We start from the raw sequence: 15,892 nt of genomic DNA on the forward strand, positions 1-15,892 counted from the left end.
TTGCCAGCTCTTGCGCCAGTCACCTTTGTACCAAGTTGGACCTGGACCAAACATTCTAGGCTCCTCCTCGAAACCCGCCCATTCTCAACTCTGAAGGAACTGCCAGTCACACCCCTGTCTCGGGCTCACATCCTTGGTCTGCTCTGCCCGCCTCTTTGTCCCAGGGTCCTCTCACGGCCCGAGATCACATTCTGGCTCCGCCCACAAGCCCTGACTCCGCCCACACCCGGAGTGCCCCTCTGGCTCCGCCCCTTCCCGGTCTCGCCCTTCATTTTCTGCTGGGCCTAAGCCTCCGGGCTCAGTGTGGCCTCAGCATTCTAGCTATGGCGGCAGTGACCTGGAGTCGGGCGCGGTGCTGGTGTCCGAGGTAAGCTTGCAGCCTCGACTGTCCGGCCCAAAGTCGCCAGCGAGGTTTGTCGCCCGCCCACGGAGCCGCCGGCTTTGTCATCTGGTCTGGCTAGCGGGACAGCAGGATATTCTTTTGGCGATTTCCCAGCGAGAGAGCTCTAAAGAGTGACCTCGAAGGTTCTTCCTCTGCTGAGTCCCGAAGGGTAAGGATGGACGCGCTCCGGTCGCCTCCGTCGGTGCTCGGGTCCCCGGGGCACCCAGGCCTCCAGGCCCAGCTGGGGACTTCCTAGGGCACGCAGTGCCTTGGCTAAAGTGACATTTTGTCTAAGATTTCTAGTTAGCTCGGAGCGCTGCTGACCCGCAATCCATTATCACCAGTGTGGGTTTCAAGCAGTAAGTTCACTTTGTTGAGAGAAGTGGCTGGAGAGAGTGACCCATAAGTAACAGCCCGAAGAACTATGGAGCGAAGATTGGAGCCGCATGCTTGTAGTAAATTGGCGGTCCGAGTTACTTTCTCAAAAGGCAAAACTTATGCTCCACTTGAATAAGTGTGCACTACAGTTTGTGGGAAGTTGCTTACTTAGGGAAAATATTGTAGATTCACGCTGTTCTGATCAATATGAGTTGGAACCAATCAGTAATCCTGTTGCTGCGGAAATGAAGGGCAAGGAACAAATAGAAACCACTGTTTGTAGTCTCCTGCAGGTCTTCAGATTACCAGTGGCTAAACTGCATCTGGGCAGACCAACAATGAGAGCCAGTCAGCAGGACTTTGAAAATGCAATGAACCAGGTGAAACTCTTGAAGAAGGACCCAGGAAACGAAGTGAAACTAAGACTCTATGCACTGTATAAGCAGGTAATAGCCTGAGGTTTGTTGAACACACTTTAAGCAAATAATTCCTCATGTTGATTGATATGTTTCTAACACGCAGCTTAAATGGTTTCTCACATGCGGGTTGCGTGGCTGACTCCCCTTTAGGGTATATGTATGCAGGCTTTATTTTGTTTTGATTTTTTATGTTAGGCCTTGATATGCTATTAAAGCACAGAGTAGCCTCCTGTGCTTCTCTCCAGACTAAAGAGATTTGGAAAATATAACATTTACATTCACATGTTTGGAGCCTGCTTGAGTCCTTCCTGATTAAAATAATTCACTGGGGCAGTTGGAGAAACTTGAATATGGACTGAGTTTTACTATTATTTAACAGTGTCCTGGTTATTGTTAAGGGGTCCATGATTGATTATATAATAAAATGTTGGTGTTTCAGGGGAATAGATAGTAAGTATTTAAGGATGAAATAGTGTGGGTTTTGGAATGTTTGAAATTAATTAAAATAAAAAGATAAAAATCAGTGAAGACATAAGGTAAAATTTAATAACTGTTCAACTGATAAACTGGATACTATAACTCATATATTTGTGAATGTCGGAAAATTTTTATAACCTTTGAGGAACTAAAGGTTGTAATGGCAAAGAATTCACTCCGATGTCTGCCAGCCTGGATTCCTTTGTTAATATTTATCGTTTTTATCATTTCTACTAGGTGATGAGTGTGAGTGTCTCTTTATCATAGGTGTCCTGATTGTCTTGCTTTGTTTTGTTAACTTGGCACAAGCTAGAATCATTTGGGAAGAGGGACTCTTCGGTTAAGAAAGGGCCTCAATAAGACTGGTGTGTCCGAAAGTCTGTTGAATGTTGTCTTGATTAACGATTGAATGTATAAGAGAGCGGGCTGAGCAAGCCAGTGAGCACACCCCGCCCCACCCCGCCCCGCCCCGCCCCCACAGCCTGCAACCCAGTGAGCACACCCCGCCCCCACCCCGCCCCACCCCTGCCCCATGCCACCCCCAGCTTCTGCTTTATGTCCTGTCTTCAGGTTCCTGTCCTCATTCTCTGCCCTGACTTTTATGACCTGTGGAGTGAGGCCTGAGGACTGTGAGCTAAAACAAACCCTGTTCTCCCAGAGTTGCTTCTGGTCATGGTTGTGTATCCCAGCAATATGCACACTCCTACGGAAACAGACGTGTACATTCAAGAATTTTACTTGTTCAAAACAACTTTGCCCTTAGCTACTAGGAGGTATTCTCTAGCCCCATGAACTGTCTTTCATGCCTGGTACAAGTTTAGCCCAGAGAGTCTAGTAGAGTTTAGTGTGATCTTGGGATAAGCAGGTTCATGTGTGGGTTAGGGCTCTGGCAGAGACTGGACACAGAAGCTGCCAAGAGTTTCTTCACTGGCAGTATGCCAAGCATTGTCACATGTCCATCGGTCCCGGGTATTTCTCCTTCCTGACCTTCAGGGAGAGGACATTCGTAGTGTCACACTGGCCTCTCTGAACTCTATCCTGTGAGTTTTTGCCCTGGGCTTATTTATGTCTCTATCCTTTCCCTGGGAAGAACTATGACTGTGAAAACCAGGGCTTGCAGGGTGCCTCCAGTCTTTCTAGTAGATTTGAACTGAGGTGATCTTAGAAACAGTTTGTCAGGAGCTAGGAGCAGTCAACAGTTAGGATGGAGAAAGGCAAGGACGAAAGACAAATGGAAGCCACTATTTGAAGCCTCTGGCAGGCCCTTAGGCTCCCAGTGGCAGAGAGAAGAGCAGCCCTCTGTGGACTTGGTTCCTTGTAATGTCTCAGATCTCCATATGGTGACATTGTCTGTGTGAGGTCAGAGCCTCCTCTGTCCTCTGGTAACTAACTTTATTACAGAATTGAGAAATTTTAAATTGTTAAAACTCACTTTTGAAAAGTAGTCAAGTAGGGTATATTATTTCTCTCAGGATACCTATTCCACCTACCCTCTAAAAATAAAAAAAATAAAAGTTTTCTTCTTATCTCCTGACATGATCCTCAGATGAACTTCCTGAGGACCAGGAGCTGTAAGACCCCATCCCTCCCTGCAGCAGCTATAGCCCTGTTGGGCAGTTAGTAGGAGTGTGCCACTAAATTTCTGGTTCTGTCCCTACAGATAGGGTTTCAGAACACAGTGCAGACTTCCAGATGTTCTGTAACTTTTGAAAATTGGCTCAATATTTTTACTCCCTGTGAAATCTGAGATCAGGAATACAAAACTGACAAATTCTTGGGTTTTTAGAACCACTTGCTCACAAACTTTCTCTGAATATGAATGACTACTGTGCTCTCTGTAGGCTACAGAAGGACCCTGTAATATGCCTAAGCCAGGTGTGTTTGACTTTGTCAATAAGGCCAAGTGGGATGCATGGAATGCCCTGGGCAGCCTACCTAAGGTAAGTTTATTTACTGTTAATAACTAGAATATTAATTATTAACTTAAAGCTACTAGAAGCTTTTTAATATTTTTTCCAGCAAATCTCTTATCAGTGAGCTTGAATTTTTTTGATTTTTTATTTCCCCTCACTATTTTACCTTAAATTGGTCTTGAACTCAACAATCCTCCTGCCTCAGCCTCCCAGTGGCTGGAATTACACATATGGGTCACCTCTCCCATAACTACTGGAGTTGTGTTGTTCCTTTATTGAATCAAAGCCCCTGCTGTTGATTGCATAGTGGTTTTTATTGCATAGTATGCTTCTCAAGTTACTTATTATGAAGGCTGAAGGACTTTGTCATCTACTCTTCAGGAAACTGCCAGGCAGAACTATGTGGATCTTGTATCCAGTTTGAGTTCCTCGTCTGAAGTCTCGAGCCAGGGAAAGCGTGGAGCTGATGAGAAAGCCCAGGAATCTAAAGGCATCCTGGTAACTTCTGAAGATGGCATTACGACAATCACATTCAATCGGCCCACCAAAAAGAACGCTATAACCTTCCAGGTGATGCTCCTGCCCAGGGACTGGACACATTTTTCTTTACTTCAATTTCTTTCATTTAGAATTTCAGCATCATTTGTTTTTTGGGGTTTTTTTTGTGTTGTTTTTGTTTTGTTTTGTTTTGTTTGTGGAAGAAGATAAGAGTGGTTGGCTTTATGCTCCATTCAGCAGAGTTGGGCATTGCTTAGAACTTGTATGTTTCTGGTAGGTTCTACATATCCAGAAGGCAGTCAAGCTTTGCTGTGAATGGAAGCATGAGTCAGTTAAATCGGTCTCAGTGAAGAAGCATTAACAAGAGATGCACTGAGGCCCCCTAAGGGAGCATAAATCCTGAGTGCATGCATGATCCTCATGCATGTGGATCTTTTGTAGAAAGGGAGGGAAGCAGAGAGAGGGAAGCAGCAGAGCAGTAGTTGCTGCTTTGAAGGGTGATTTTAAATTTCCCATTGAACGATGCTAATAAGTTAATCGCTTGAGCCTTCCTTCTTGATATTACAGGGAGTTTATCATATGCTGGGAGGTGAGCTGGGGTCAAGGCTCCCATCTGCAATGTAGGACAGCATGCTAAATGGAAACTTTAAGAATCTTGTAAAGTTTCGCCTGTGCTTTCCAATTGATACAATATTTAATTTTGAGGACATTGTTTTGCGAAAGTCACTTCTGGGTAAGGAGGCTACTTACAGCTACAAGCTGTAGCAGCAAGAGTCAGCATTCTGAATAGAGAATCCTGACACCATTATTTAGCAAAATAGTTCAGCAGCTTAAGAAGTGACTTGGTAAGTTCTTACAGCTGGTAAGCAGGAGAATCTAAATCGATCCATTTCTTTCCTGGCCCTGGTTCTAGCCAGTCACCTTGGCTGCTGTGTCTCCTTTACTGTGATTCTCTGGAATTATTTCCCATCTCCTGCCTTGAGGAAAACAGTCACATCATTTTCTATACTTTTACTTTTCCAGTATCTTATAAATACCCACCCTTCTCATCATTCTTCCCCACATTGAATTTTATTAACATAAAACCTATACCAATTTTGAAAACATACTAAAACTATGGCAAGACTTTCAGACACATTCAGAGGACAATGCCCTTGTACCCAGCTCAGTGTCTCAGGAATCTGGCCTCTGGCCTTAATTGTCACTTCCCAGATTGCCCAGGACACTTATTCTCTCTTGAAGCCACAGCTGAGATGCTGTTCCAGGGACATTTTTCTCAGTCACCTTCCCTCTTACTTGCTGGAGGCAACCTCAAGAGTTCTAGCAAGCTATGTGCTGGCCATGCCCTTGCCTTACTCATCTCTGTTGAGCACAGTAGCTGTCCAGCCACAAAGCTAAAGGACTGGGTCTCTCCCTTGTTCACTTTTGGAACACAGTAGTTATTTGGTGCATTTGCCACAGCACCTGTGCATCATGTGCACCCAGGAGTTGTCAGGGGAACGGAAATCCTCTCAGGCAGCCTCTGTTTTGGTCATCAAAATAGAATCCCTGGGTCTTCAGAGATGGGTCAGTCCTTAAGAGCACTCACTGCTCTTACAGAGGACTTGGGTTTGTGTCCCAGCACCCACAGCATGGTTCACAATCATCTGTACTTTCAGTTTCAGGAAATCTTCCACCTAACTCTGATCTCCAAAAGCATCAGGCACAACACAGTTCACACAAACAAACATGAAGCAAGTGGCCTACTATTCCATGAGGTGCCATTTCTGGGGATTCTCAACCAATCTGGAGAAGTGGCTCTATAAAGTGGAGAAAACACTTTGTTTGGCCCTGTGTTGAGGGAAGGATTGCAGACTGATGCAGTGGCTCAGCACACGGAATGATGATTCTCATTTTTATTGTTCTTTTCCCTATCTTTCCGTTCACATAGATGTATCAGGATATTATACTCGCACTTAAAAATGCCAGCACAGATAACACAGTCATCGCTGTTTTCACAGGTAAGACCACGGCCAGACTTACGCAATTTTTTACTTTAGGGCGTCTCGTACTAGGTGGAGACCTAAATGATGTTTCTTGAAGGTCTTTTCCAGCACTTCAGTGATTTGATTTATAAATGCACCACGTAAATTTATAAATTTACCATGAACATAATATAACCATTCTTCGATAATTACTCCTGATAAATCATAAGCTCAAACCTGAGAAAGGAAAGCTCATGTTGTGAGTCACAAGAACCACGACAGAAAGCAACTCATCTGTCTAAAACAGGTTGACTTTTAACTACCTATAAATCTGCTGAGCAATGAAAGAAACAAATATTTGATCCATGGCCTTTAAAGCATGCCTTAGTGGAATCAGTGAAATGCAGAGTGCACATTGTTCAGTTCAATTATGTAAGTCCTATAGTATTGAACAGAAGCTCTGCGCTGTCCATGGAGTCTGAAAGTAGCTTCCTTGGGACAGTTGGGATGACAGGCTAGGAAGAAGAACTGAAATATTCTGAGCTGCCCTAACCCCCCAGTAGCCAGACCTGTTCCATCTGCCATGTTGTATGTAGTCACACCATCTCCATTTACTTGTGTTCTTTAACACCCACGTCTTGCTAGTCCCTGGGACTCACCAGTGTTCTTCTAGTGCATGGCCCAGAGCCCTGCACACAGCAGATACACAACGGCTGTAGAATGAGTAGCCATGTGAAGGAATTGTGCCTTCCACTGAAGGTGTGTGTTCATTAAAGCATTGACTGTACTGTTCCCAGGAACTGGTGACTACTACTGCAGTGGGAATGACCTGACTAACTTCACTAGTGCCACTGGGGGGATGGAGGAGGCCGCTAGCAAGGGTGCTGTGGTACTGAGGTAAGACTTGCACTTGTTTGATCCTAGAGAGTTAATCCCCCCCTTTCATGTGTCTGTTTCTGGTATGCATACGTGTGCATGTGTGTACATGTGGAGTCTGAGATTGATGTCAGAAATCTTCATTGTTTTCTGTTATATTTAGAACCACAAATCCACTTGGGGAAGGGCAGGGTTTATCCCCCTTACATTTCCATATCACAGTTCATTATCAGAGGAAACAAGCTCGGACCTGAAGGCTGGAACCAACCCAGAGACAATGGAGGACTGCTACTTACTTATGACTTGCTCCCTCTTGGCTTGCTTGACCTTCCTCCTTATACCATCTGGGACTACCAGCCCAGGAGTGGTACCACATACAAAGGGCTGGACCTCCTACATTAAACACTAATTAAGAAAATGCTCTGCAGACTTGCCTATAGCTCAGTAGTAGGGAAACATTTTCTCAATTGCGAGTCTTTCTTCCCAAATGACTCTAGCTTGTGTCAAGCTGACACAAGACCAGACAACACACACTTTCACTTTACCCACTGAAGATCTCTCAAACCCACAGCTCACCCACACAGCTAGTCTTGCTAGCTGGCTTGCTCTGGGTTCCCATCTCTACCTTCTGAGGCCAGAAGGACAAGCAGGCCTCCATACCCACCCCGAATTTATTCAGGTTCTGGGGATCCAAACTCCACTCCAGTCCTCCTACTTAATTGGCAGATGTTTTAAATGATGAGTCATCTCCTCGGCTCCCCCAAGAGGGTTCATTCTTAACACATGAGTAAAATGCCCACTCGTCTGTGCTGACACACTTCATTGCGATTCCCCATCAGAGTACCTCTCTTCATCCTGCCCTCTCCATGGGATTGACTGGAAAGTGTAAGGTGAGAAAGAGCAGAGGGAGTGTGAGTTCTTGTGCATGAGTGGTGTGAACAGACAGTGCCTGCGAGTGCTGGCCCACTGGAAGTGGTCTTAGAAGCTGTTGAAGGAAGGCTGAGGCTTCAGCTTCCCAGTTCTGCTGAGTCTCTCAGTCTCCCTGTGCTGGAATATGGGGTCATGCACTCAGTCACCCACCAAGATCTCTCCAGTCACAGCTGGACCAGTCCTGAACTCACAGCCCAGAGTGTGAACTGGCCTTAGAGTCATGTCCTAATATTCCCTTAGGTACAATTTACAGGGATCCTTGACCATTCTGGAGAGGCGGCTCTATAAAGTGATCTCCCATCAGATTTGTACATTCCTTTCTATAGTTAGTGGTACCAGTTTGGTGTGTTTAATGATTTTCTATTTCCATTTCTGTAGGGAATTTGTAAACAGTTTTATAGACTTTCCCAAGCCTCTGGTTGCAGTAGTAAATGGCCCAGCTGTGGGAATTTCTGTCACCCTTCTGGGACTATTTGACGCTGTCTATGCATCAGACAGGGTAAGTCTCCTTCCACAGACATAGGTAAATCAGTGTCCTGATTGTGCCTTTCACTAAGTATATTACAAGGTGTTAATGGTTGTGCTTGTTAGTTTGTTGTTTTGTTTTTTGTATTTTTGTCAACTTGGCACAAGCTAGAGTTACTTGTTAAGAGGGAACCTCAACTGAGGAATTTTTTCTTCATCAGATTGGCCCATGGGCATGTTTGTGGGGGCATTTCCTAGATAAATGATTGATATGGGAGGGCCCAGCTCACTGTGGACCATGCCGCCACTGGGCATGGGGTCCTGGGTTACATAAGAAAGCAGGCTGAGCAAGCCAGTAAGCACTGTTCCTCCATGCTTCCTGCCTTGGCTTCTGCTTGTGTTCTGCTGTGGCTTCCCTCAGTGATGGACTGTAACCTGTAACCCAATTAAACCCTTTCCTCCCCAAGTTGCTTTTGGTCAGTGTTTTACCACAGCACCAGAAAACAGAACAAGAAAGTGGGAGGATGCAGGAATTTAGTTAGTTTAACTTGACAAAGTGTTTTTCCTTGATTGTTAATTTTTCTAAGTATCAGTGAGCATTGCCCCAACTCTGATGATCTGTATTTTAATCAGAGTTTAATATTTATTCAATTTTTATTTTTAATATTACCCCCAAATGCTCAGCAGATGATTGAAAGCTTTCAGGAGAGACAATAACCTCTGTGCAGGTTACTTGATCTCTTTTCCTAGTTCACAAAACCTAGTATTTAGGCTTCTAAAGTGAGAAGGGACTGTGGTCATTCACTGTTCTCCCTCCATTGCTGATAAAACTAAAACCCTGAGCAACCCTGAGACTACAACACAGCTCAGAATTGTGTTCACTGCTTTACTGTGTGTGTATGGTGGGGAGGGGATGAGTGAGTGTGTGTCTCTCAGTGTATCAAACTAGCTGGCTTAGAACTCATTATGTAGGTAGGCGAGACTGGCCTTGAACTCACAGAGATACTTTTGATTCTGCCACCTCATTGCTGGCATTAAAGGTGTTTGCCACCGTGCACCACTTGTATTTGTATTCTATTTTGATTCTTATCATAATATTTCTCTGTAGTGGCCAAAAATAAACTTTAGAAAATACAAAGAAAAGATTTAAGTTTTTAAAAAAAAGTGGGGGGAGGGAATGGGCATGTTGTTCAGTTGGGAAGGCTCTGCATTGGATTCCCAAGACCATTTAAAACATCAGTCTATAGGATGATGGGCGGGGATGGGAGGATCAAGGACATATAGTTCAAAGGGATACACACTAGCAGATACGTACTGCCATAACATCTAATGCACGGTGCCAGAACTGTAGTCAATAATAGTGAAATGTATCTAAGATCTTTGGCAAATGACTAGATTATAACTATACCTGGATGGAACTTTATGACTCTTGGTTTCACTAAAGCAACAATCTTACTGTATGTATGTGTGTGTATGCATATCATGCTAATGTATTACCTATCTCAAATATGCATCATAAAATTAACTGGAGAAAAATTACTCATTTTATCATTCAGTAAACCAGTGCTAGCATTTGGTCTCCATAACTTAAATCTCACTGGTCCCTGACTGCTGAAGCCTGAGACTCTTTCTGAGATGTATTATTATAAACACCAGATGTGATGACAGTTGTCTTAGCACTTGAACCTAGAACACTGACCTGGGAATTATAGGCCAGTATCCCTCAGGTTCTTCTGGCACCTTCTCTTTAGGAGGTACTAAAGATTCCTGGTTAACCACTAAAGAGATTCCCTGGCTTTTTACTGACCTCATAAACAAACACTGTAGTGAACAAGTGTTCACGTTCAACCCTATTATGGTGCCCATCACCTTGCCATCTGTCTGTGATAGATGCTGGTCTTAAATACAACTAGGGGCTAAACATGCTAGTAGCTTTCTACCATCAAACACACCTTTTCTATGTGAGTTTTAAATTTGTTCAAATAAATGTTTGCATGCTCACAGTGTGTAGGTACTCCGTTAATACACATTACACATATACACATTTTATCCAATACACACAGCAGCCCTTTGAGGTCATACTAGGTTTACAGATAAAGGAACCTTTCACAGCGAGGATAAGGAACTATCCCAAACCTTTAACCAGTCTGTTGTTTTTAAGAGCCTCAGCCCTTAACTGCATCCACCATTCTATCTCTGCAAATAAGAATTGCAATAACTGTTCATTGTCAAGCTTGTATATACCTGTTAGCTATGGCTATTCCTTAAGATATATATATATATATATATAGATAGATAGATAGATAGATAGATAGATAGATAGATAGATAGATAGATAGATAGAGAGTTACTCTGTAAAATGGCCCTGGCTGTCTTAGAACTAGCTTTGTAGACCAAGCTTGCCTCAAACTCACAGAGATTCACCTGCCTCTTCCCTCAGAATGCTAGGATTAAAGGCATTTGCCACCATGCCTGGCAAAGTACATTTTCTTGACCAAGGGTTCTGGGGTGAAAAGAAAAGTGATATTAATGAGCATTTTATGTTTTTATTTATATGCTATGTACTTTATATATTCTCACAAATATGCATTAAAATAAAGACCATGTCTTACTATTAGAAATTAAATCTAAGTAGTTGTCTATTTATATAAGTGATTCTTTTTTATAAATATTTTTATTCATCAAAAAAACATAAAAACGGATTGGTGTGTTGGCTTACACCTGTAATCCCAGCACTTAGAAAGCTGAGACAGGAGGATTGGCCTGAGTCTAACTGAACGTGCTTGTCATCTCAATCCCAATGTTGAAACCGACTGTGGAATCTGAAGAAGGCAGAAGACCTCTAGGGCAAAATCAGGGCAAATGAAAGGTTGAGAAAACAGTTGTTCAATTCACCAACAAAAGCTGGTCATTCCAAAATATTTTTAAAGTATATCCATAAAGCAATAGATCAAGAATCCAGTGTAAAAATAGGCAGTGAGGAGAAATAGCACACAAGGAATGAAACATAGTGGTTCTTTAAACCATGAGAGAGAGAACATTAAAATTTGCCTGCTTCTCTAGGGGCCAGGCAAGATATCTTAGGCAGTGAAAGTACTTGCTGCAAGTGATAGCTGTCTTAAAGTTTCTATTGTTGTGATGAAGCACCGTGCCCAAAGAAAGGTGAGGAGGAAAGGGTCTATTCAGCTTATACTTCCACATTATAGTCCATCACTGGAGGAGGTCAGGACGGGACTTAAACAGGGCTCAAACCTGGAGGCAGAAGCTGATCCAGAAACTATGGAGGAGTGCTGCTTACTGGCTGTCTCCTCATGACGTGCTCAGCCTGCTTTTTTATACTACCCAGTGCCATCAGCCACGAGATGGCAGCACTTCCCGTGGGATGAGCTCTCACCCACATCAGTCATTAATCAAAACATTACCCTGCAGACTTGCCTACAGGCTAATGTTATGAGAGCACTTCTTAAGTATAGTTCTATCTCCTCAGGTAGCTCTAGATTGTATCAAGTTGACATCAAACTAGCCAGCACAATGGCCTCATTCAATCCTGGGGCACACATGGTGGAAAGAGAAAAATAATTCCAACAAATTGACCTTTGACCTTCTTATATGTATATACATGCATGTGCTCCCATGTACACATACACATATAAATAAATGAGACTTAAAGTTTGTGTAATGCAAAGAGAAGCTGGGTGTAATGGTACATAGGTCTAATAGGAAGAAGAAGGACCAGACCATCAAGCATTCAAGGTCATGTTTGGCCACATAAACAAGTTGGAGGCCAGCCTGAACTACATGAGATCCTCTCCCATACCCTTCCTCCCTCCTCCCTCCAAAAGGCCAGCTGGGCATGGCAGCTCATGCCTGTGATCCCAGCACTCTTCTGGGAGGCTAAGTCAAAAGAACTGTTCTAGGACTGAGACTAGCCTGGGCTACACAGCAAGACTCTTTATCCAAACATTTTTTGTTGTTGTTTTGTTAGTTTTTTCATGACAGGGTTTCTCTGTGTAGTCCTGTCTGTCCTGGAACTCACTCTGTAGACCAAGCTGGCCTCTAACTCACAGAGCTTGGCTTGTCTCTCCCTTCCTAGTGCTGGGATTAAAGGAGTGTGCCACCACCACCTGGCTCAAAAGTGTTTTTATTTAAAAGGAAAGATAAGCCACAGAACAGTAAAAATCCTTCCCATGATACTTACTTAATTGTAACCTGTGTTTATAAAGAACTTTTTACAATACAAAAATAAGAAAGCACATAATTTAACTTTAAACATAATGGGAAACGTTAGCAAAAATGAGGAAGAGGATAGCAGTATGCAGTAGTGTCTGAGGGACTCTCAAGTGACAGGAACAAAAAACAAAGGTGTGTTGTATGTAGGATCCCATGCGTGTAACATTCTAGAAACCAGCAAAACAGAAAGGACAGTGAACAGATCGTGGTAGAGGATACATGGGGATGGTACAAGGAAAAGACTGGCCACAGATTACTGAAATCATTGGTGGCTACATGATTTACATATTTGTAAAACTCCATTGACAACACACTATGAGTGAATTGTGTGTGGTATGCATAGTATACCATGTAATTTTAATTTAAATGTCCTCAACAATTAGGAATTCTGAACTGGACATAGTACACTGTAATGCCTCCACTCAAAAGGCTGAGGCATGAGATGGTTAAGTTCTAGGCCACAGTGGGCTACCTACTCTCAAACACAAACACATAAATTGAGAAATTAAAACCAAATAGTAATTTTTAAATACTTTTCCTTTCTTCTCTCACCTCAACTAGGCAACGTTCCATACTCCATTCAGCCACCTCGGTCAGAGCCCGGAAGCCTGCTCCTCGTACACTTTTCCAAAGATGATGGGCTCAGCAAAGGTAACTTAGAATAAACTTAAAATGTAGTGTGTCATCTTTGTTGTCAAGGCAATCCTCTACTCTCTTGTTTCCTTGGGCAAAGCTTTAAGGATGACTCCTTGTTCTATGACATGGAGGAACCAGGCTAAGGGGCGATCTGAGGTAAGGGAAGAGTCAAGGCATTCTCTGTAATTTCTAATGCAGGGACAGTGTCTGACAGCAGGTCAGCCAGAGCTAGAGCACTGGTGGGAGCACAGGACCTTAGCCTTCACAGCTGTGCACCATTAGTTGAAGGCCTGGAACTATGATCACTTCAGGGATGATAAGCAACATCCACTGAGATGACATGGTAACATCTTCTCTTTAGGAGCCACGTGAAGAACCAGAGGTAGCCAGCTCTTAACAGCACACGAAGTCATAGTCACTGTGACTCCTGGTCACAGCTGTTCTATTTTATGTTGAGGCCCTCAAGGTGGCCCACTGGCTGCTCAGATCTAGCTCTGTATTTGTGCAAACCTAGTTGTCTGTCCTCTGTGGATGGAGTGACTCCAAGGACACTGAGACAGGACTGGAGAGGAAGGACAGAGGGAAGGGCTTAGCAGGCATTGGTTACCATCTCAGTATAGTAGAAGAGCCTGCTTGTTGAATTTAGATTTTTGTTGTGAATGCCCCATGCATGTTTATATATGTGTGTGTATGTGTATATGTATGTATATGTGTGTATACACATGTATTCACACACATCCACTTCTTTAACTTCATCATGCCGCCATCAACCTCCTCATGCTGTCATCAGAATTTGAGTTATTAATCAGTTAAGTGTTGAAAAGTTGATCAGAACCAGCCCTTCAAACTTAGAGCATTTGGAATTTGTTCCTGTTTTGGGGAGAGAAAATGCAACTATAGAAAGAACATTTGCTCATGGTCCTTGGTTTTTCTACAACTGCAATATAAGCCATCCCCAGCCATCCCTGAGTCCCTTCATTCACACAGAAGTAATTTGAGTACTTCTGCAGGTGAAGACGTTCAAAGCTCAACCATTAGGACTACCAGTAAAGGAACCAAATTTTGAATGCCTCAAAAGGTTGACCCTATGAATGCAACGTTTCTGCCCTGCCCAGCTTTGTCTTCATTTTCAATGTTTAATAACCTACTGGGGACCAGGTCATTTTTATTCTGGGCTTCCCATTCTTGCTGTTTCAGTGAGAACCCTAACTGAAGAGCTGCTGTTCTACCCCTCAAAAGGCAGAAACAGTTATGGTCTCAGCTGTTTGCAGATGCTTGCCAGTGAAGCCATCAGCTTCCCTATTTCTGTGAAAGACAAGCAGCCCCGGGAGCCATGAGTACATCTGTGTCTGCAGAAACTGGACTGTTCTGAAGTCACCTGAAGCTTTGCTTTATGAAACTAGAGGTCACATCTTGCTTGGCATTGCAGGCAGCTGAGATGCTTCTCTTTGGGAAGAAGCTCACAGCAAGAGAGGCTTGGGATCAAGGCCTTGTCACTGAAGTTTTCCCTGAAAGCACTTTTGAGACAGAAGTCTGGACCAGGCTGAAAACATATGCAAAGCTCCCGCCAAACGTTAGTATCTGGGTTTTACTTTTGGGGACCAGGAAAACTATTTCCAAAGGGGAAAATGTGCCTCAGGAGAACACATTCTAACAAGACATGACCAATCTCTAGTTGGCTTAAAGCACATCTGGATTTGGAGTTTAAAATTACTATTATGTTAGGAATTTGATTTTTTTGTTCTTTTTTAAAGAACTTACCAGATAGACATTTCATTCTATGCTGCAAAGGCAAAGGGGAGGTCCTTCATGGGAATGACCCCAGGAGGATGCCAGTAGACACCCAGCTCTTTTACTTTGGAACTCAGGTGGGAGGTGAGGAGGCTGTCTATACTTAGGAGATCCTCTCTATAGCACTTCCTTTTGTGTATGTGGCATCTAGCAGCTCTTACATTCTTGCTGTTGAGTATGTGATTCTGGAATCAGGGGCTTTTCTATCCATATGGAGCTGTTTAGAAGGTACAATGACAGACCTGTCTTTCACACCTACTATGGTCATCTCTGCGTACATTACAGGTGTGTCCTATTTCACATGTCTTAGTAAAATCCATCAGGATCAGCTTATTACACTGGAGGGCAGGAATAGACCAATCCTATTTATTCCTGCTGGAATATTATATTGTTGGTTTTGTTCCATCAGGCCATGAGAATTTCAAAAGAGTTGATCAGAAAAAATGAGAAAGAAAAGCTCCACGCAGTTAACGCTGAGGAGTGCACTACGCTAAAAGAACGGTGGCTGTCGGAGGAGTGCATCAACGCCATCATGAGCTTCGTATCCAGAAAACCGAAGCTGTGAAGACCACACAACAGCTAGACTCCTCACAGGAAGGATGGGCTGGGAGTTCCAGTTTCGAGGACTTGAACGACACATACTTCCCTGTGCCTTTTCCATGATTAGCATAGCAATTATGATGAGAATGCTTTATAGCACTGAGAAATAAAACTTCATAAATCAAGCCTTAAGAATTCGTGTCGGTTTTTGGCAATAGAAAGTCTTGCATCTCTTGACATAAATGGATGCTGGCTTGAACAGGGCAGTGTCCTTGCAGACCTGTCCTGAAACATGCTGACATCATATCCCTGACACCATAGTAGCAGTTTATCATCCACAAGTGGTGACTAAGCAAATTGGGCCAAACGTCAACAGTCTTTGGATCACCAAAG

General features: G+C 43.4%; 1 protein-coding gene across 2 annotated transcripts; it reads left to right on the forward strand.

The window, feature by feature from the left end:
• Positions 1–239: 239 nt before the first annotated feature.
• LOC114617559 (enoyl-CoA delta isomerase 2, mitochondrial) lies at positions 240–15,691 on the forward strand. 2 transcript variants are annotated; one of them, XM_028763132.1, is made up of 10 exons: positions 240–367; positions 1,044–1,206; positions 3,498–3,596; positions 3,951–4,139; positions 5,998–6,067; positions 6,829–6,928; positions 8,216–8,336; positions 13,094–13,183; positions 14,598–14,741; positions 15,369–15,691. In XM_028763132.1, exons 1-10 carry the CDS (start codon positions 324–326, stop codon positions 15,522–15,524), a joined length of 1,176 nt encoding a protein of 391 aa, XP_028618965.1. In that variant the 5' UTR covers positions 240–323; the 3' UTR covers positions 15,525–15,691. The 2 variants fall into 2 exon arrangements, with proteins under 2 accessions (XP_028618965.1, XP_028618966.1); XM_028763133.1 differs by having other exon boundaries at positions 242–551.
• Positions 15,692–15,892: the final 201 nt, after the last annotated feature.

Source organism: Grammomys surdaster, unplaced genomic scaffold, assembly GCF_004785775.1.
Source record: "Grammomys surdaster isolate TR1022 unplaced genomic scaffold, NIH_TR_1.0 137, whole genome shotgun sequence".
In the NCBI taxonomy this organism is placed as follows: Eukaryota; Metazoa; Chordata; class Mammalia; order Rodentia; family Muridae; genus Grammomys; species Grammomys surdaster.